This window comes from Talpa occidentalis, unplaced genomic scaffold (genome assembly GCF_014898055.3).
Source record: "Talpa occidentalis isolate TD23 unplaced genomic scaffold, MPIMG_talOcc4v2.1 talOcc4.5, whole genome shotgun sequence".
NCBI lineage: Eukaryota > Metazoa > Chordata > Mammalia > Eulipotyphla > Talpidae > Talpa > Talpa occidentalis.
Window position 1 is genome coordinate 49,097,999 of NW_023604861.1, and position 22,849 is coordinate 49,120,847.

At 43.9% G+C, this 22,849-nt stretch overlaps 1 protein-coding gene across 1 annotated transcript in view; it reads left to right on the top strand.

Annotated features, from left to right (window-relative positions):
- The first annotated feature begins 6,110 nt into the window (after positions 1–6,110).
- Positions 6,111–22,849, top strand: part of LOC119258524 (WD repeat-containing protein on Y chromosome-like) — a 39,423-nt gene continuing 22,684 nt past the window's right edge. The window contains exons 1-5 of the mRNA XM_037526810.1: positions 6,111–6,140; positions 8,975–9,042; positions 10,812–10,917; positions 17,585–17,736; positions 21,122–21,224. Of these exons, the coding sequence (XP_037382707.1) occupies positions 6,111–6,140; positions 8,975–9,042; positions 10,812–10,917; positions 17,585–17,736; positions 21,122–21,224 (459 nt within the window). The remainder of the gene's footprint in view (positions 6,141–8,974; positions 9,043–10,811; positions 10,918–17,584; positions 17,737–21,121; positions 21,225–22,849) is intronic.

Below are 22,849 nucleotides of genomic sequence, written 5' to 3' on the forward strand. Positions count from 1 at the left end.
AATTCACGTGTCCTTCCATTGCATCTAGGTGAAAAAGGACCTTATTGGAACTTTGCCCTATAACAGACCAGCACCTCCCCCCACCACCCCCATCACATGCATACATAGTGAAACCAATTTGTCAGTGCATCTACTAGGAGAAAAAGTCTCAGGTGGCAAAGGCTTTTCTCCACCACAAAGCCAGGATTTCCAGATGCCCTACCCTTGTGAAGTGTGGGAAAGGGCTCCCATTAACCACACACAGAGCCCCCACAGCCTCTTGGGGATCCAGGGGACTTGAGTTCCCAGTTGTGTTGATAGCTTCCTTCAGTCTCTGCTTCCTTTGAGAGTCACACTGGCACTTAGATAAGTGTCAGATTATTTTTTGACAAGCTGAAAGATGAAATTCAAGGTGAACAATTGGCTGATGACACAAATATATACAAACTCCTCAAACTACATCTGTTATTCAGATCTAACCAAACCAGTAAATGAAAAACTGATAGAGGACAGATGATTTAACTAGTCTTTTTAAAGAGTATTTAAATCTCTCCTGTAGCTGCCTTCAAAAGGCCCCAGGAAATCTATCTACTTGGTGTTTGGTGGAGACTTAAAAACAGATTATGAGTTTTGTCTGAATTAATAAAATATAGCTGAATAATACAGAAACTATTCTATTGCAATCAAGTCTTTATTTTAGAGCTTTTATCCCCAACAGTTAATTCATGCATAAAAGATTATATTCACATTTCCAAGTGGTAATTCCAAGGAGTTTAAAGTTTTTTCCTAAAGTTTTATCTCAAGGTATGAATGCATGTTCCGAATCATTTGTGATTATTAATCATCATCATCACCTCTTTAATCTCAATAAGCCTATAAATTTGGCCAGTTTTTCTCTTCTCTCCCATTTCTGTCATAATAATTCCTTCCCAGAAATTAAATGTGTCAAGAGAAAGTTAATACAGGGCCTCCCCTGATGGCGCAGCAGTTGAGCTCTGGGCTGCGAAGCTGCCCGCAGCCTCTGCAGTGGTGGTTTGATCCTCAGCCACCGGTGAGAGTCCCACATGGCACGACAGACCTCTCCTGCCGTGCCTGCTGCTCCCCTCAGCAGTGTATTTCGTCAGTCTGCCTGTTCTGTTCCCCACTCTGGCTCTGGTGAATTCTCTCACCCTCCCGCGCCTCTGACTATACCCAGTGCTTGTATAAATAAATAAATAAATCTTAAAAAAAAAAAGGAGAGAGAAAGTTAATACAAATGTTATTATGAAGAAGAGGTTAATGGAAGAGGGTCAGAAAAGTTTTTGTTTGAGAGAAATTTAAACAAGAGAAGATTGGGGCCTCTCGGATGGCATAAAGGGTTAAGCATCAGCACCTTATCCAATTGGCCAAAACTGAGTCACATGACACCTCTGCAATCAAGAGATTCCTGCCTTGATTTTTTGACAGGGAAAAAGGAAAATATCTGTTGAGTATACAACTATGGGTCCTCAGTTAATCGTTCCCCTGTTTCACCAACTGCTTTGGTTCCTGCTTCAGTCGTGGAAAGGACAATGTGTCTCTTAGCAGATTCAAGTGCCTTAATCAGTAAAGAGCATTGATACCATGTGAAGTCACTGATCACACCTCTAAGGGCTTCCCATAAGCCTTCACGTGTGATCCCTACGAGCAAGTTCCACTTCTTCGTGGGGCTGATTTCAAAAGCCCAGTATCTTCTTCTTAAAGGCTGTACAAACTCTAACTATGCACAAGGATGGGCATCCTTGGGATCAGTATTGTTTGAATCCTTGCTCTCTACCAGGCTCTTAAAAAAAAAAAAAAAGATGACTTGCCTTCCAGTTATACACAACTGGATGAGAAAATGAGAGCAACAGACATCAAATGTGTCAATTATGTGCTTGAATTTTCTGGAGTCCAGAAAAGGGAGTGATCAAGCAAATGACCTCAGAGAATGGAAAGAATTTATAGGAGCTAGTAAAGGAGGGAGGAAATTCATGACCAGAAGAGAAAAACTCCTGGTTGTAATGGGAGGGACACTCATTCTGATCCTTTTGAGAATTTAACGTTTTTCTCCTTAGAACTTGGAAGAAGCTGCCCAAAGTGGAGAACATGCCAAACATTAGCATTAACAATGCCACAAACTCTCCAAATGTAAATTATATCTGCTGGAAGGTACATGGAGACTGGGTTACTCAGGTAAAAAAAAAAAAAAAAAAGAAGAAGAAGAATATTTAAGTAAATGTAAATTGAAATTTAGCAGTCTGCCCTCTCTCTCTAGGTACATCAAAATAAATGACCATATATATTCTTTAATGACCCTGAGAAAGCTTTATTAACCTAAATACAAGCAAAAAAATGAATGTCACTTGAAATAGCAGAATGTTACAAAAAAAAAAAAAACAATAAATGGCTGGTTTCTAGGAGCTAGTGAAATTCATCATATAGAAATTCCCAAGGTGCGTGATTTGGGGGCTCCCACCCCATGTCCGCTTTGGGTCTGGAGAGCAGGCAATCTTTGGTAGGAGAGATGCCCCACTCAGTGACTCAAGTGTCTTAGGACCAAGGATTTGGTTATAGACAGGAGAGTTATTTCCCTGAGCTTTCTACCAGCTCTGAGAACCAAGTATTTCTCCAGTGCATTAAAAAGAAAAACATTGTCCTTTATTTTTTTTTAAGACAACTTTTTTTTTTATTTAATTTATTTATTCAAGCACTGGGTATAGTCAGAAGCGCAGGAGGGTGAGAGGATTCACCACAGCCAGAGCGGGAAATAGAACAGGCAGACCGACTGAAATACACTGCTGAGGGGAGCACGGGCGCGGCAGGAGAGATCTGCGCGCCATGTGGGCCCCTCGCCAGTGGCCAGGAATCGAACCAGCGCTGCAGAGGCCTCGCAGCCCAGCGCTCAACCGCTGCACCACCAGGGGAGGCCCCATTGTCCTTTATTTTAAGGCAGAAAGCAAATGCAGCATAGACGTGCGGGTGCGAGGAGCAGGAGGGAGAGGAAGAGCCCTTCAGGGCTGACGAGAGCATTTGTTAGGGAGTATCTCTTTCTAAGCATCTTTGGCCTAAACTAAGTAGAGAAGATGTTTAATAAAGAAGACATATGTGCAAGATGGGCTCCCTGGTGGCGCAGGGGTTGGGGTCTCAGCGCTATCAAGTTATCGCCAGCCACTGCTGCATGAGTTGGATCCTGAGCCAGGGAACTGACTCACATGGCGCAGCAGACCTCTCCTGTCTCACCCCCTGGTCCCCTCAGCAGTGTATTTCAGTCAGTCTGCCTGTTCAGCTCCCCACTCTGCCTCTGGTGAATCCTCTCACTCCCCCCCATACCTCTAACCTACACCCCAGGTCTTGTATGCGTAAATAAATTTTAAAATCTGTAAAAAAAAAAAAGACATGCAAGCACAGAAAGCTAAGAAATGTTATTGTGTGAAAGGAAAAGATAGAAAAACAACCAAACTTATTTTGCAAAGTAAAATGGAAAATGAGGGGAGAAGAAAGATTGACCCCCCCACAAAAAAAATAGCATTTACCTAAAAGACTTAGACTAGCAAACTTTTCAACACAAAGGAGAAAATAAACTATAAACCCTGCAGAAGAAATAAAATATGAACTAAGAGAACTAGATATAAAAAGAAAATAATAATCTGACTTAAAGACTTAAAAAGCACATTTACAAATCACCGTGTGTAATCTATGCTTTTCTTGAGAGATTGGAAGGGGTTCTGTTTTTCTTCAGTATTTTTTGAGTTACAATTCACATATCATAAAACTCACCCATTTAACATGCATAATTAGTGTTGATAAAATTTTGCTGTTGTGCGACTATCTCCATAAACCAGCTTAGGGTCATTTCCATCATCCCATAAAATCCCTCTTAATAGCATACAGTTAAGCCCCATTCTTACCTCTAACCCCAGACAATTACTAATCTCCTTTCTTTCATAAGATTTGCCTTTTCTAGTCATTTCATGTTAATGGACCTGTAGGCTATGTGTCCCTTTGTGCCTGACTTCTCAGGGAAGCGGAGCCAGGCTATTTGGAGAAGTATGGACATTGCGTCCCCCTGAACTGCCAGCCCCCAGACACTCTCTGACAGCCCAGCTGGTCAGACTCCCTCTTGGGTCCTCTGTGCCTCAGAAAGTAGAAGGACCAAAACAACGACCCAGAGCTAGCGTAACCCAGGGAGGACCCCCATGCGTGGAGGGGTAGAACGGGCAGAAAACAAAGCCAGGCATTAGCTCTACTAGAGCAAAAATGGAGCCAAAGGGGAGACTGGCCACAGGAGCCAACTCCGGCAGCCAGTTCAGCAGAGGGCAGCTGAGTTCTGCGGTGGCTTGGCCACTGGGTCCCATAGTCCTGGGCCCCCGCCTCACACTCCAAAAGCCTCTCTTCCCTTCAGACTCACCTTTCCTCTTCCTGTGCCTTTGGGTCTCTGTTTTTGGCACTCCATGAGATTAGCACGAAGGGTTACCTTCTGTGCAGCCTCTTTGAGCCGGCATAGTGCCTGGCCTCTAAATGACAAGTGTGTCATCCCTGTAGCGAACCTGCTGCGCTTTCAACATGCCTAAGGGTTTATTCAATTTATATGCACATGCACTTCCTCAGGACTTCCTCCGGGGAAGAGGGCGGCCTGAGAGGAGAGGAACGCCTCCTTCTCACCTAGTCCTGTTCCTAGTGCCCAAGATGGCCCTGGCCCACCATCAGGGCCCTGCCTGGGAGCTTTGGTTCCCCAGACCAGGCACATCTGTTCCAGAGGCTGGCTCTACATGTTTCAGGACAGTCTTTTACCCCTCCCAGTGTGGTACTCAGTGTAGCATCCTGCTGACACCTGACTTACAATGAAGGATAACCTGTTTTCTCTGAAAAGCCTCACAGCCCTGCAGGCAGCATTTTTATTTTCTCAGCGATATTTAAAATAGGTAGCGGAAACTTCAACACAATCTACAAGACAGGACACCCAGGAATTGCGTGTTCTGGTGCTAGCCTGGAGCACATATCAACGACAGACAGCCCACACGCTCCACAAGGCTGCCCACGGGTCTGCCCACACACAAATGCGGTTTTATAAAAATGTGCTTTCCTCTGAACAAGTGGTTCCTTTCTCCCTCTTGAAATATGTGTTAACAGAATCTGTAGACATTGTTAGAAACTCTTACTTGCCCCAGTGTGTGACCTTCATATTAATGAGGATTTTCTCCTTTTTTCATTTCTAGTTGAACTACTACGATGCTATCAAAGCCGTCATTTCCAGCTCCAACCACGAGCCCACGGCTCTAGTAATAGGTACTGATCACGCTCCTCTCACATTTGCCATCTTTGTGTGTGTGTGTGTGTGTGTGTGTGTTACAACTCCCTTGCTCGGCTCCCACCTTGATCATTTCTGCATTGCAGTAGCATCCCACGCTCTGCTAATAACTCCTGGTGCCCTTCACTCTTTAGTTTGCCTTTAGTTTTAGAAGCTTCACACTTGGCTGCTGGAAAGGAAGAGAGAGAGAAGGGATGGCTACGCCAGGCCTTCCCACACTCCAAGAGCACCATCCATATTTGTTGAGTTGAAATAAGAGCAAAGTCCACCTGGAAGATGTCAGTTTACAGGGTTTGAGCGCCCCTAATGTGTGACGTGATATTAAATAGGCAGTAATGTGCACATAAGAAAGGGTCTTGGGCATTTTTATAAAGTTGGATTTGGGAATTTTTAGGAATTCAGAAATCATGCCGGGTGTAAGAGCTTTCAGTGATGATGGCAGGAAGACCCAGGGCCTGGAGACAGCTTTCTGGAAGCTGGACTTTGACCAAGTAAATTCAGAGACAAATCACTCCAGCTTCCTCCTTCCCTTCCTTCCTCCTTCCTTTCCCCCCTGCACTTTGTCCCGCCTTCCTTCCCTCCTTCCTTGAATATATTTAAGACTTTTCATTGGTTATTTCCTCTGCCTGGAAGGTTCTCCATGCAAATATCTATTTGATTCATTCTCCCACCTCCCTAAAGTCTGTGCTCCAATGTCACTTCTCCATGAGGCCTTCCTTGCCTACTTTATTACATATTGAAACAGCCCAGCTCCTGATCCTGGTAATCGCAATCCTTCTTGTTCTACCCTTATGTAAATCCACACATCCAATCATCTTCTAATATGCTGTATAATTTATCTACTATGTTGATGGTTTATGATCTGTCTTCCTTCATCAGAGGCAAGCTCCAGAAAGTAGGGATTTGTGTCCATTTTGTTCACTGTTTTGTCCCAAGTGCTTAGACTAGCACATGGCACATCATAGGTGCTCAATAAATATTTATTCAATCTGTTTCCAAACAGATTGACCTCAAGCAAGAAGAAGCACCCTAACAGGAGGACCCAACAATCGCAGAGAGTGCTTCACAGCAGAGCAGGTTCTCCTTGGTGCATTTATTTATTGAAAGGTGATAGAGGCAGGGATCTCTGGCCTTATTTTGGTTATTAATGAACATGAAAGGGGAACACATCTTGGTGAAGGCCCTACAGAAACCAAGACTGGGCCTGAGTATCTTCCCTCTGCAAACCTAAATAGGGCTCCATTTTGTGACGGCAGTTCTGTGGGTTCTCATCCTACTGAGGAAATTGATGGAAGATACAGGATAGGTTGGGCGGGAAAACGCCAAGATCTGCCTTGAAACAGGAGGAGTGAAAGTGTAAGCTTTGAAGGAACACACCTACCTGGCTGTTGACAGGATGCGCTGAGCCCATGACTATATGCTTGGCCTCCGAGTCAGTCCTGGTGCTAGGATCCACAATGGACACTCGGAATTCACCCTCCTCCAGAACCCCAGCACCTGATAACTTACCTCTTAGTTAGTGTGCTGGGAATCTGAACTCACCTTGAATCTATTTTAGGTTTCCATGGTGATTGCTTAAACTTTTCATCATCCTGCCTTCAGACCTTGGGAAAGAGCTAGGCTCTCTGGTTTCCATGACAACCATTTAAACATGTATCTCTGTCTGGCTCTGTTGAAAAAGAACTGCGAGAGATCATGCAAATCAACTGGCTGCTCTCCTTTATTTCAAAAATAAAAATAAAGTGACACACCTGCTTAGAAGTTTCAGATCTCTGTTCATAACAAGAAGGGTGAAAATGTCAAACTGGTGTTTCAGGGGGGTTTGCTGCATTGCTTTGACACTTCAAATGTTCACCCAGATACACAGGCTCACTCTGCCTGCTTGAGTAATTATCTACACTCAGCACTTATCCTCCCTCCTCTCTGCCTGGAGATGAAAGACCCACAAGTTCAAGGCTGTTTACCTTCCTGCCGCATATTAAAGGAAAAAGGGAAGCTATATATATAATGAGAAGCTAGCCACCCACCCAGCCAAGCCCTCATGATTGTGGACAGAGACCATGGAGGGTGGGGTTGTCATTTTAACTCACTTGCCAATAAACTGGTCAGAGGTGACGTGAGACTCAGACTATGGTACAAATAATATGGAAATCACATAGCCCACTCATTCACAAATGACTTTACATGCTCTACAAGACTTCACAGGATGGAGAGCAGCCACCTAACTCAGAAGCAGAGCTCAGGAGAAGCAGAAAAATATCAGTGTTCCTGATCCCCCCCAGACACTACCCTGTCCTTCACCACAGTGACATGCCCTGAAGCAGAAGTCTAAAGAGTCAGCAGTGGCTGAAGTAGCCATCGACGGGTTTAAAATATGTTTTGAATCAGACTACCAACATTTCAAATTCTAGAAGTTTCCAATGAAAATAGAGATTTTCCATTTCTCTCGAAAAATCAACAGAGTTCTACTTCAAGAGGGTCTACTTTGTCATAGTAGTATCACTCTCCAAGAGACAAAACACATATTCACTTTGGATAAACTTTTCTGAATAACAGATTCTGGGAAAGTAGTTGAATTTGTAACTTGTCAAAGCAGGCACAGTCCCCAAACAAAAACAATTACCCTTCAACCAACTGCTGAAGTCAGAAACGCTGAAAGAGAATTCTTATTTGGAGAGAGAGGGGAGTAGGCTGAAGATTAAATGTTCTACCTTCTTCCTCCAAGGCCCATCAGCCACCTTGGACAAGGCTGGGGTTGGAGGCCAACATAAGCCAGATAAGGTGGCTGGGGGATGCACAGGTGAATATACTGGGGATTTCCTTCATGATCCTCCAGTGAGACCAATGTCTCATACCTATAGAAAAGGCCCTGCATGGCTTCTGTGTGATGCTTCTGTGTGATGTTGCTACTTTGATGCCTTTATTTAGTAGATTCATAAGCTCTTCTGTCACCTGTCAACATAATTGTAGGACAAAATTGGCTGGTTGGTTGATGAAACTTGACAGGTCAACTCAATAAATCCCAGCTTAGGCATCAGACATTTGTTGTGGGTTTAAGTCCCATGATTTTTGTGATGACAAGTTTCAGAACCTCTCCAAGTATAAGTTTTCTTACACGGGAAATGGAAGCATGCCCCCCTCATGAGTTTCTGTGAGACTCCAACATGATTGTGGATGGAGAGGCCCTATACAGCAATCCCTGGCATTTGGTAGAGATTTAATAAAAATGCCCTCAAAAGGAGATGGCCCTCTTCGTGTTTCTTCTCCTCCCCACTCCAGGTGACCCTTCCTGCCTGTATGTAGGCAAGGAGGGGGGGAAGTCTTGCTTTTCTTAGCGATACACATCACTTTCATTCTTTGGACTGTCTACAGTTTAACCCCTGGGAGTGAAAGAAGAAAACCCATGTCATCACTGAGAGCAAACCTAGGACCTTTAAAAATCAACATTCTTGTCAGAAAACTGAATGATCATAGTAGAAACCTGTGTTTTATTTTTCTGTGAATATTTTAGGGTGCACTATGGGAACAACAAATGTCAAGCAAAAGATGAAAGAGATCAGGGATGTTAAAAAAGATGTCAAAGCAAGAAAAGGCCAAACATCTCTTGGTTTACCCCAAAGGCGAGCAGAATGTGATCACACCGTGTTTCGTATCTGCAAAGGAGTCAAGGCATTTTCATTCTGCAAGAGAAAGAACTTGCTGCTGACAGGTGGCATGGATCGCATAATTAGAGTCTGGAATCCTTATCTACCTGGGTAAGTTTTTTCCCTCCAACCACCAGTGCCATTGATGCAGGTCTAGGGTGAAATGTACACAGAAGTGGATATGGGATCACTAATTCCTTTGCAGAATAATTTTAAGTACCATTGTCTGAAACTGATCTGTCACTACAACCTGGAAAACTTCTGTTGGTGGCCATTCAGGATTCACTGGGCAGGGAGAGTTAGTAAGCAACTTGTTTATAGTATAATACTCGCAAGGACAAAGAGACTGTGTGGAGTCATCATTCACTAGCATCTTGGAAGATTTTCTTTAATCAGATTGCTATCTCCTCCACAATGAACTGAGATCAGAAGCAGAGAGCAATTAAAGGCTTTGATGGGGTAATCGAAATGCTGTCCATTCACCTCCCACAGCTGCCCTAAGTTTACCTTCACTCTCCATAGGATTTGTTCAGCCCCAACTGAATCCATGACTCTACCACCCCTAAGATATAGCAGAATTGGCACAAGAAAGCAGGGATTGTTCTGGATAGCCTGGAACTAGGGCAGCAGGGCAGAAAACAGTTCACTGTGTAATACAGTTCATGCCTTAGAAAAAGAATTCTTATTTGGAGAGAGAGGGGAGTAGGCCGAAACCTTTCGCTCTGGTGCCCAAGAACAGGGGCTCAGCGATGCTTTCTTGACACTAACACAGCTGATATTTTACTGAGCGCCTGCCTTGTGCTGTGCCACACATGCCTCATCTAGAGTCCTCGCATCAGCTTCATCTACAACTGAAGAAACTGAAGCTCAGAAGAGTCGATTAACATTCTGGGAGTAGTGGCAAAATTAAGGTTCAAATACAGGCGTGGCTTGTTTTGAGTACCTGAATCATTTCCATGTTGAAAGTGAAGGAGAGTGGGAATGCAAGTTGTCTTCTCATTCATTGATAGTGGGGATTTGGGGATGAGAATGTAGGATTGAGGGGCCCCCTAGGTGGCCCCCACTGCTCATAGCAGCAGCAGGTTGCTACGAGGCACTGTGTTGCAGGAAAGCACAGGGATCTGACTCCAACTCTGTCACCTTCTAGTTGGCCAATCCTGAGCAGGCGCTGCAGCCTCAGCTTCCTCATCTATAATGGTGATAATGAGAGTACCCACTCCAGAGCAGGAATAAAGATTGCAAATGAGATAATCTATACAGGGCGCTCAGCATAATGTCTGATGCCTAACAAGCAAGCAAGAAAAATGATTTCCTACCCACTTCCGCTACCTTAGACTCCTATTTGTGTGATGATTAAGAACAGTTTACTTTCTTTCCAGTGAGTGGGTTATAAAAGACACTATGTTCTGTCCTTCAGCCTCAGCCCTGTGTCTCTTCCCACCACGCACCAAGCCCTGAGACCCTCAGGGCTCTACGAGCTCTCAAAGCTCCTTAATATAAACTCATGTTTCAAGATATTCTCTCACCCAGATCTGAATACTGTAAACCTGCATAAAGTAACACCCTGCCATGGAATCTATCCCAGCTCCACTCTTTACTATTCCTCATTCATGCCTTTTAGAGAATATTGTCAGCAGGGCAGAAACAAAGCCCAGGGCCTCATCTCACAAATAATATTCAGTTGTGTTGCTACAACTGGGTATTATGTGCTTCCTTCCTTTTATTACACAAGATAGATAATTGTGTCATTTCAGAGGGAGACATAGCCCTCCTCCAGGCTGAAAAGAACTGCCAGATCCAGGCCAAGTTTAGTCTTGCATTTTTATTTAGAAATAGCAGATAGAACTGATTGGTGTTCATCTGGTCTTTTTCCATTCTAGAAAACCAACAGGTATGCTGAAAAGCCACACAGCTCCTGTGATCTACATCCATGTATCTGCTGAGGAAAACAAAATATTTTCCATGTCCATGGACAACGCTGTTAAGGTCTCGGCCCTTTTACAATTCGCTGCATTATCCAGGATGGTTTAGGATAGAAAATGTGCTCCTTTCATATTTTCTTTTTCCTTCTCTGAAGCTTGGGGGCCTCTGCAATAACAGATGCTTAAATGGTATTCACATTTGTGAGTTTGCCTTGGAAACGGAGGGTATGTAGGCAACTGAAGGGTGGCCCTTTTTTTTTTTTTTTTTTTTTTTTTGTGGGACCCTCGCTGGCGGCCTGGGAATGAACCACGAACCGGTGCTGCAGAGGCTGCAGGCAGCCTCGCAGCCCAGCGCTCAACCACTGCGCCACCAGGGGAGGCCTGAAGGGTGGCCTTTTAGAGAACTTTCGATACCTGGTGTTTGTGTAGTAATGAAAAAGCCTTACAGCACGTAAGCCCCTCCCTGCATGCTGTCCAGATTCCCTGTGAGAGTGTGTGTTGAGGATGGAGATGAGGAGCAGGAGGTGGAATAGGGACACGTGGGAGGCAGCAGCCCCTTCCACTAGAAGGTCTCACCTTATTTTGCCACATGTATAGGGCAGGTGGGCCCTTTTCAAAATGTTCTCCGTAAGGCTTGGCTTTTAAATATTTCTGGCTTTGATGGAAGAAGTAATATCATCATTTTATTTGGTTTATCTGACACTACTTTTTATACTTAAAGTTCTGCTCAGCTCTAAAATTCCATTACTCTGTAATCTTCATCATACAGTAATTTATATACAAAAAAGGGAAGATTCTCACTCGTTTACTTCCTCCATCATTTCATATGCTTTTCATCCACTTTCTTTCTGCAACTGACATGGGGCCCATGGTGGGATTCAGAGCCATTGATCAAGGGAGTAAAGGAGCCTCAGGAGAAAGATCACTGCCACTGCTTTGTGCAGTTAGTTACATAAACCAGGTCACTGACCACCCAGTAATAAATTACTGATAGATGTTATGGGCTGAATTTGTGTCACCTTAAAATTCATATATTGGTATCTGACCCCCAGTATCTTAAAATGTGACTCTCTTTGGAGATAGGGACTTTAAAGAAATTATGGTTAAATGAGGTCATTTGGGTGGGCACTAATCCAATATGACTGGTGTCATTATAAGAAGAGAAGATCAGGACACAGGACTAAGCGGGAGACCTTGCAGGACCACAGCAAGAAGGTGGTCACCTCCAAACAAGATAGAGAGGCCTCTGAATTTAAATAAAATGTCCAGAAAAGGCAGAATAGTAGTTGCTACTGGGTGGAGTGAGGTGGGACTAGGGAGTGATTGCTAATGGGTATAGGATTTCTTTTTGAAATAATGAAAATGTATTGAAATTAGCTAGTGGTGATGGTTGAACAACTCTCAATACATTAAAAAGTACTGACATGTACACCTTAAAATGTGAATCTTGTGATATGTGAATTACATCTCAATAAAATTGCTTTTAGGAGGGGAAGGGGGGAAGAGTCAGGATGATACCAGGGTTTGGGGTGAGAGCAGCATAGCCCGGGAGCCCAACAGTTATGTTTCTGGTAGAGTCATCCCAAGTTGAGGGGAGATGTCAGGCTGGAGATGTAAATTTGGGCGGCATTAGCATTTAGATGGAATTTTAATCCAGGCAGTGGATGAGATCTCAAAGGAGTGAGAGTGGGCAAAGGAAAGCAAAACCTCCAAGTCTGTGCACCTGGGCATGGTGGTGTAGGGGGTTTCTCTGTTTGTGGGGGTCTAATGTGGCACCTGTAGCATGAGCTAAGAGTCCTCCGTGGCAATGAGGAAGATAGTTAAGGTGGTGAGTTCAAGTCAGTGATACAACAAGGATCCAAACTCAGTTTGGTCCTCTGAGCAAATTTGATTAAAATGATAGGCTTTCTGAACTTATTTTTTGGTTTATTGAGGATAAAATTCATCCAAAGGCAGCATTCAAAAACACAAAGTTGGAGACTTCATATTTTTATTGAGTTTTTTTCCCCCAAAACTTGCTGCCATCAGATAATCATAATTCTGTATGTGTGGACATGTCTTCCATCCTATTTTATTTTCCTAGTGCCTCTCCATTTTCTTCCAATCTAAACTCATGATTACAAGATTAGCATCTTGCCTGTGATGATTCAGGCATATTGAATCACTTCCCAACGTGTGTTTAAAATATATTGAAATCCTATCTTGGAAATATGGTGTGTAATTTATTTCAGAATACATTATTCCTATCAAATAAAAACTAATCAACTAGGAACCAAACAGCTAAATTTCTAGCATGCCTGATCAGATAGTCTTCATTCTTTGAATTGATTTTTCAGCCCAAATATTTCACTTCTCTAAATCATGAGGACACACAAATGTTTTAGGAGTCTGCAGGTTTCTGGCATTCTCTGAAGGAGAGTAAAGTGACAGATGTGGATTTCTGTTTTTACTGGTTATTTTCTATAAATTTAATATTGCACACCACCAAGAGGGCTGCTTTGTGTCAACAGGAATCAGGATGCAAAGAAAGTTATTTCTTGGAAGTGAGACAGCATGGTGTATAAGGTTAAGGCAAGGCTTGCTACTATAACAAATAAACCCGTGTTTTCCATAAGTTGAAACAAGCAGTGTTTATTTCTGTCTACTGTCACAAGCCAGGCCACTGCTCCTGGTGAGGGACACATTTTCTCCCATCCCAGAACCAGGCTGTCTCCATGGGGGATGGAAGGTGGGGGGCTGCCTAGGGTCTCAGAATCCTCCTCATCCAGGTGCAATAAGCATGGAAATAGAGAAGGATTATTTGCTCTTAAAAATCCCAGGCAGAAACGTCACTTTTTCTCACGTTCTACTGCTGGACTCATAATTCTGGGTGGAAGGGAAACTAGGAAATGCCTTCCTGTGGTAGCCACTTTCCACTTTCCACTGTGGGCAAGGAAGTGTGACCTTGGGGCAACCAAAGATTTTTGGAGAAAAACAAACTTGAGTTTAAACTCTGAAACTATCACAGACAGGCCACTTCAAGTGAAATACTCAAACCTGACCTAAGCCGCTTAATCATTTTGGACATTGGTTTACTCTTCTAAAACTGGGGAGAAACTCACTTGTAGTTTAGTGGTATTCATTATAGAAAATGTATGAACTGTGCTTACCTCTGAGCAGTTTTGTCTTTTTCAAAAGACAAAAATCTAACTGAAATAGCTTAAACCAAAAAGGAAGGATTTAGTGGTTACTGAAAGCAGATGCTGGGACACTAGGCCTCATAGCACCTGGACTCAGAGATGGCACCTTCTTCCCGTGCCCTCCGTGTCTCTCTTTTCTCTTCCTTGGTGCCCGTTGATCTCATTGAATCCTACTGCAGAATGATTTTCTCCTTCCAAATGACCAGGATCATAGATGCCCAGAGCCTGAACCACATCCCAACTGCAGTTTTACTACCAACTCTAGCCAGAATAATCAGAGGGAAGTACAAAGATCGCCCAAATTCAAATCCCACACCTACCACCCTCAGTCAGCCGGCATATCTCTTACAAGAGCCAGGAGAGTGCTGCATAGACACGTCAGCGGTGCTGAGTCTCTTGTAGCTATTTTTATTTGGGCATTTAATGCCAACTTGCCAAGTCAATGCCAGCATCAGAATGAAGAGCTTCTCCCCACTTTTCCCTTTCATGGACCTTGCAGGGGTCCCTCTATAACATCACACCAGCTGGCTCCAGGGTCATCTCTGTGCACCCCCTCATCAAAACCCTCTTTCAGTTAATTTATCTCATGTGTGAGAAGAAATAAACAACTCAGTGGATACCCTTTGTGGTATAAGTGAGTGATGATAACTGTGTGTTACCTTTCTGTCCAGGAAAACGAGCATCTTCAAACAAATTAGAAAGGGAGGGGTGATGTCACTTGAGGCAAGCAGCCCTCAGGATGACATTTTCCACAATATTATTTTACTTTGATCACTGCTGCCATCCCAAAGCCAATGTCCCAGTATGCATTGCTTCCCCTCTATGCCATGACCTAGAAGTACAGATACAAAGCAGGCTGGAACTTTCAAAATGAGTTTGCTCACTGGTTGGGAGAACTAGAGGAAAACAGGATAAATACAACAAATGAGAGTCTGACTTAAGACATAGGTCTTCAAATCTCATGGTTTGATTTGCTACCTAAGTCTCAAAGGAGGGGAAAGAAGCCTTTTCTAGAACATCCTGAAAAAGTTCTAGAACATCCTGATCACTTTAATCCTTAAATTATCCTCGGCAACTTTGGAGAGAGCAAGACCTGACATTGATTAATCTCAGCTAGTTTAGTGACTCACTAAACATGAGTGAGTCACTAAACATGAGTGAGTCACTTAACCTGGCTGAAATTCACTAGTTAGTGTCTACCCCCCAAAGCTGGTTTAAAAAAAAGTTGTTAAGAAAAAGTTGTTAAGAAAAAGAATTAGCATGCCAGGACTATTATAACAAAGTATAGCGTTGTGCCCTAAACAATAGAAATTCCTTATCTCACAGTTCTGGAGGCTGAAAGTGAGAAATCAAGTATCAGCACTACTAGTTCTTTCTGAAAGCTATGAAGGAGAATTTGTCCCAATGCTTCTCTCCCAGTTTTTAGCAGTTGGCTGGCATTCTTTGGTCTTACTTGTCTTATAGCAGCACCCTTATATCTGTGTCATATTCATGTGACGTTCTTCCTGTGTGATGTCTATCTCTAAAATCCCCTTCTTATTTCTTTTCTTATTATAAATGTTTGTTGGGTATTTATTATTTTTATTTCATTTTAATTGTATTATTTTTTATTAAGATAACATTGTTGGTTCACAACATTGTGTGATTTAGGGGTTCACACTTCTTTTGCATTTTAAAGTTCATCGTGTAACATCTTTTCTTTGTTTTTGAGATAACAACACTATATAAGATTCAGAGGTAGAGGATCCCACCTGTTTAGATGTATGTTTCACACCACACCTACCACCAAGACAATGCAGGGTCCTCTACCATAGTCCATTAGGCCCCCTCCCTCCTTTGCTCTCCATCCTCTCCCTTCCCCTCTGGTATCCTCAATTTTACAGCCAGGCTTCTGAGATTTATTTTTTGTTTAGTTTTGTCTCATTCTTTGTTCTGCTTCTCTATGTTACATATATAAGTGGAATATAAATCTTCTGACTTATTTCACTTAGCACAATCACCTTCAGTTCCATCCATGTTATCAGAAATAGCAAGACTTCCTTTATTTTTTATAGCTGAGTAGTATTCCATTGTGTATCTATACATATTCTTAGTCCATTGATCTATCATTGGGCACTGAGGTTTCTATAATTTGACTATTGTTTCTACTGCTGCAATAACATAGAAGTACATATACATATCTCTTCAAATTAGTGTTTTTGCATTCTTCGGGGAAATTACTAGGCATAGAATTACCGGATCATATGGTAGATCTATTTTTAATATTTTGAGAAAATTCCCCACTCTTTTGGGGGGTTGGACCAGTCTACATTCCCACCAACAGTGTACAGGGTTCTTTTATCTTCACCAACTCGTGCTATTTCTGGTCTTTGGCTATGGACCACTTTCACAGGTGTGTATGAGGTGGTATTTCATTGTGGTTTTGCTTTGCATTTCCCTATAACAAGAGACAAGGAACATGTTTTCATGTACCTGTTGGCCGTTTCTCTGTCTTTTTTGGAGAAGGTTCTATTTAGTTCTGGAGAAGTTTGAAGAATCAGTGTCAGGTCTTGCTCTCTCCAAAGTTGCCGAGGAAAATTTTAGGATTAAAGTGATGAGGATGTTCTAGAACTTTTTCAGGATGTTCTAGAAAAGGCTTCTTTCCCCTCCTTTGAGACTTAGGCAGCAAATCAATCCATGAGATTTGAAGACCTATTAGTTGAAGACCTATTTAGTTTGGAGAAGATTCTATTTAGTTCTGCCCATTTTTTTATTTTGTTTTTAATTTTGTTGTTGAATTATACAAGTTCTTTGTAGATCTTGGATATCAGCACCTTGTCAGAAGTATGATGTGTGAATGTTTTCTTCTTTTCAGTAGGGTTTCTTTTCATTTTAATGGTATTTTCTTTCACTGTGCAGAAGCCTTTTAATTTGATGTTGTTCTAGTCATTTATTTGGAGTCCAGTACCCACCATCCCTGAAAGCCAGTGTCATCACTGCTTTGCCTATTTTCTTTTATATATTTTATGGTCCCAGGTCTTACAATGTCAGCATAGCAGAAGGACTTAAGAACATGAGCCCTGGGGCTCCCTGGTGGCGCAGCGGTTGAGCGCTGGGCTGCGGAGCTGCCCAGCTGCCTGCAACCTCTGCAGCACCGGTTTGATCCCCGGCCACCGGCGAGGGTCCCACATGGTGCGCAGACCTCTCCTGCTGCGCCCGCTGCTCCCCTCAGCAGTGTATTTCATCAGTCTGCCTGTTCTGTTCCCTGCTCTGGCTCTGGTGGTTTCTCTCACCCTCCCGTGCTTCTGACTGTACCCAGTGCTTGTATAAATAAAAAAATAAATCTTTAAAAAAAAAAGAACATAACCCCCACTCTCTACTTCCTTACAAACAACGAAGGAGAAGGATCCTCTTTTACTAGTAGAACCCTTTTCAGTGGGGGTGGGAGTGAGCTGGTGATTCAAACTTGGGTCAAATCTAACCAGACCCCCATAACAGTTGACAGCCTGGAAAACACAGAAAAGTAAGCTGTTCAAAACCTCTGGTTGATTTTTACCCCCGTTTCCTGCTCAGATCTGGGATCTGGAGACCTACAGCTGTGTGTTTACTGCGTCTTCCAAAGCCAGCGGTATTAAGGGAGAGTTCGCAGCCTGCCTTTACCTCCCCAACTCCAGAGCCCTGTGTGTAGCCACGGATGCCGTTGCACTCCTGCACCTGAGACTGAGGTATGAGGTTGTCCTCTCCGCCCCGGCAGTCAGCTCTGTAGAGAGAGCTGCCAAGTCCAACGCCACTGCTTTCAGCCTCCGATTTAATGTCCCTTGTTAAGTTCTCTGTGCAAGCTCCCAAACCACGTGGCCTGTCCTTAACTCATGGTATGTATTTGGTAAGCTCTCTCTAACATTTCCCAGTAATTACTTCAGCAGCATCTCTCTATTTTATCCAAAATCTGGAACCTTCCCCTTGAGCCGATTCCACCCACTTGCCTTCCTCTATAGTAGACTGCCTGAGAATGCCTGTGAGCTGCATATTGAGCCCAAAGAAACCAGCTCCACCGGAGTCCTGTTGCCACAGTTGTGCCCCATGTCTGTCCCTAAAGCAGGACAGCATACAGGGGCAGTGCAAGCCTGGCTGATGAGGCCCATCCTAATAAAGGGTCCATTAATGGGCTACCCACAGCCTTAGCTTCAAAGAATGCAACAAGTTCCTTGAAGACACAGACACAAGACTCCTTGATTCCTCTGCAAATGAGCCCACCTTGACACACCTTTGTTTGGCCAATTTCCATTACCTCCTCAGCAAGGAAAATGGGTGTTTACCAGCCTTTCTTTTCCATAGACAGAGAGGTCATTGAGCAGCTCCTCCCCTTTGCAGCCAAGATTCTCTCCGGTGACTGCATCTGACTGCCTGGGCGGAGGCAGGGGCTTATCAAAGAGCTTAAAGTCCTGCCTCTCAGATACCCAGCAGTCTTCCGGTCCCACCCTGAATTTTAAAGATAAGCAAGCAGAGGCCTAGGAAAGAAACAAATTGCCTAAGGTCATACAGGGAGTCTGAAGCAGAGCTGAGACCGCTACTCCTTTCTGGCTCCTCTGTCCACTGGCTTCTTATTCTGTGCTACTCCTGCCAAAAGTTCAAAGATGACCTCTCCTCTCTCTCTCTCTCTCTCTCTCTCTCTCTCACACACACACACACACACACACACACACACACACAGGTACTACATTGGTTAGTCTTCCTTTACCAGAGCCTCCAGAAAGGGCTATTTTCAGATATCCTAAAAGGCACCTGTGGGCATGGAGACCTGGCTCTGTCTCCCAGGGGCCAATGGCCTTGAAATAAGTCACACCCCTTCTCTCAGCCTCTGAAGGAGAGAAGCTCTGCCCTGCCCAACTGGCAGGGCTGAGGGGTACACCACCTGCATTTGAGGATTGAGAACCCTCTAAGTTCTAAAAGTCCAGACTTTGTTCTAGCCAGTTCATGGTTCAAACACGGCCTACTCTTACTTCGCCACCTGGAGTCTGCCCCCTTCCCCCTCACAGCCTCCCCATCCTCCTCCACTAGCTGCACTAACATAAATATGTTCCTCATCTGCAACTTCTCCCTGGGTAGTCAACAGTTTTACAAATCCCAAGTCTATGCTCTACGAGAATGGAGGAAATGATGAAGGAAAACTTTTAGACTGACTATCATAGTTGGCAGGTTTCAAATCCTATGTGTATGATCAGGCAACTCAATTTCCTGAGCCAAATAAGATAACATACAGTCTCGAAAAAACATTTTTTTAATGTGTAAACACAAACATAGCAAGAATCTTAAATACAGCTATTAGACTCAGGGATGAAATCAGAATTAACTTTATGGGAAAGTGATCCGATTTCACAGATTAGAACTAAGATGTGTGGCTACTGCTGGGGTCTGCTCCCTCCCTTCCTAATTTGCCCACTGAGGCCATGGGTTTCTGTGCATCGGGAGGACCTGGCAAAACAACTGCCATGTAGTGGTTACAGCCAGGCTGGTAGGCCAGGGCTCTTTACTCAAGATGCCAAAGCAGTCAGCTGAAAAGCAGGAACTTCAGTCAATCAAACTGCTGTTTGTTCGACATGAGCTCACTGTGTAGAACAAACATCCTGCTTGATTGATTTTTTTTCTTAAAGTGACTGAAATTCCACCTCCTGGCAAAAACAGTCTCCATCTCTAGTGCCAGCGCTTAGGTGCTAGATCACGTCTGCCACATCCCTGCTCTGTCACTCGGGGACTCTGTGATCTTGATGAAGGTGCCTAAGCCCCCTCCCCCCAGCCTCCTGGTGATCTCCCCATGTGTGCATTAGAGAAACTCAGCTCCTTCCTTTCGGCATAGTCAGGAAGAGGAGGAGTGATGAGGAAGCAGGATCTGGCTGCAACCCCAGCACTTTCTCTGACATGCGTTCCCCACACCCTGCCATCCTTCTCCCCCTCAGACCACACTCCACCTACACACCCCACAGCCTCGGGAACATCGTGGGAAAGTTCAGTCATTTCCAAACTTGCCGTAGATCTGAGGCATCCAGCAGGGAAATGGGGAGAGGAGTCAAAACAGGGCACACGGGACTGAGGTGATGGGTCACAGGTGCTGTAACGGTGGGAGAACTGTGGGATGACACCTGAGGGAAGAAATCAAATACTGCCCCAAAATGAACAGTGATGTAAGAAAATAAATAAATAAATTTAATTGGAAGGAAGGGAGGGAGGGAGGAAAGAAGGAAGGAAGGCAGGAAGGCAGGAAGGAAGGAAGGAAGATCCAGTCATCTTTAAGCTAAATTCTGTTCTTCCTTGAAGAGGGTTCTGCCTCATTGAGAAAAGCCCATGCACGGAGTCTGAGGTTTCAGATCCCCAAATTTCTCTCTGTGAGCAGCTCACCTTGGGACTGAGCATCCAGAGGGACGGTGAAGAGAAAGAAGACAGAGCAGCAGTGCTGGGAACCCACAGTGGGCTTATTAAGTGTCCTTGTACAATGTGCTCCTCCAGACATTGCATGTCTTCTTCCTCATCCCCATTCAACAGACTGGGGGATTAGTGACAACGGGTTAGTTTGCTTAATTCAAGGACTCTCTGTTTCATGTGCTGACCCCCCACAGATGGCTCATGGCCAAGGCCTGTGTGCACAAATGAGCCCTGCGGGAGGCACACGGCAGATCTCACAGGGCCTGGCCTAGCCTTGTCTCACTGATGGAGGAATGCTGCCTTTCAGGCTTGAGAGTTCTCAGTGGAATAATCTAGTCTGAGTTTATCTGGGGGGGAAATGCATATTAGTAACGAACAAAGTCCACTCTGCAGTTTCACAAAGTCATACCTCACCTGCCATGTGCTGTCAGTTTTCTTCATAGTTAGCCACTTCTGCTTATTGCACACTAGTTATGTGTATGAGCTCTGTGCCAAGGCCACACGTTTCTCATCTAATCTCAAAACAACACTTTAAATTATATATCTTTATCCCGATAAAACAGATATGAAAATTAAGGTTTTGAGCAGTTAAGTGTCTTGTCCAAGGTCACAGACTTATTATTTGAACTCGAGGTGCCCATGGCATACACTCAGTTCATGTTTCTGTTTTTTCTCTGTGTTTCCATGAGCTAGATGTCCCCCAGAGTCTCACCTGGTTGTTTCCCACAAAGAGCCCGTGGTGTGTTGCCGGTACAACTCTGCCTTCCAGCAGGTGGTTAGCTGCTCAGAAGCATCTGTAAGTACCTCAGATCCTGCTCTATTAAACTCTCGTTAGCAGTGATATATTTCCAACTGTGGACCCAGTCTCTCTGTCCTCACCTTGCTGAAGAGAATGTTCTGGGGTCACTATATTCTTGAAATAGAGTCAAATTTCAATTCTACTCAACCAATTACCATGTGCTGTTTGGATGTCTTCTGTGAAAGCTGATGGAGAAGCCCATGGTATGTGCTATTTGGGAGGCCTGCCCTGCAACTACAGAGTGGTGTTATTTCATTTTGATTCTTTAGTATGGTGTAAGATGATTAATACAACCCTGATCCAGGTGTGAGGGGACAGAGCAGTCCACACCCGCTTCCTCTTTCCCAGGTGCTGATGAGGACTGTGCTGACCCCAACTTGGATGAGGGACAGCATCCAGGGGAGGTGACACAATAAGTGCTCATTGAGTAGGGAATGAGAGCAAAGAGACATGCACATCCCATGGGAGGGCACATGTCAAGCACATGAATGACGCTGCAATGTTCTCAAATCTAATATTAGTTTGGTCACATTCGGAATCACTGGCCTAAGCTCCAGAATTACAAGCTAGTGTCCCGGGATGGCCATGCGTTCTTCCTTCTCCCTGTCAGAGCCTGGAGCACACTGTCTTTAGGATTTATGATTGCTGGGCCATCGCAGTCCCAACATACCCTCTTGAGGTTCACACTCACTTCACCTCCCTCACTGAGGCAAGTAAGACTTGCTTGTCTTTGACTATGTTTTTGCCTCATTTGTATTTCAGAAATTAGTCATCATCATGGTTTTATCATTAAAAGAAATAGATTACCTGGTCTGTTGGTCAAAATTTTTTATCATCACTCAGTCTCAATTCATCTAAAAGGAAGTAGGTTACTGCATAGTTTGGGTTCAGACTTGTAAAGGAGCATTTATCCTACAGGTTTATCAGAACAGCCTATGACTTCAAGGAAGCCAACTGTTTCACCTTCTCAGTACCGTGCACATTCCTGCTCATGGCTGTTCAACCTTTTCCCATCTCTACCCTTGAAATTTCCTGCTTCCTCTTGTTCCTACACACACTTCAAGGTCCAACTGAAGTTCGAGTCCACCATGCAACTTGTCTTCCCCACCTTTCTCACACCACCCCTCTCTCTACCTAACCACCCGTAGTTTTTGTCTTGAGTGAAGTGTTAGATTGTGATCTCACTTGGTCTGCACTGTTTCAAGTTTATGAGCCTAAGAATTCATCAGGGCTTGAGATGGGGGTGGGGAGGGGAAATGAGAGCATCTGTGTTGCCCTCCTTCTTCCTTTATTGACCTGTAAAAATGCTTCTTGCTCACAACTCAGAGCTCAGCTTCTGAGGGATATGTTCCTAGATCCCCTCCCACGTTCAGGCAGAATGAATGGCTCTGTTAGCATGTGAGTTCCTTCTTCTGTGGTAACACAGTCCACCTCCTCCAGTATCAGTACTTTTGACCTGTACTCCTCTGTCAGTGAGTGTAAGTACATGTTAAATTGAGATATAATTTCTTTCACAACTATTACTATGTTAGGCATATGCTGGTAATAAACTCTCCATTACTTTCTGAATTAAAGTATTGATTTGGGTATTTGCTCGCCTTGCAGATCTGTTACTGTGTGTA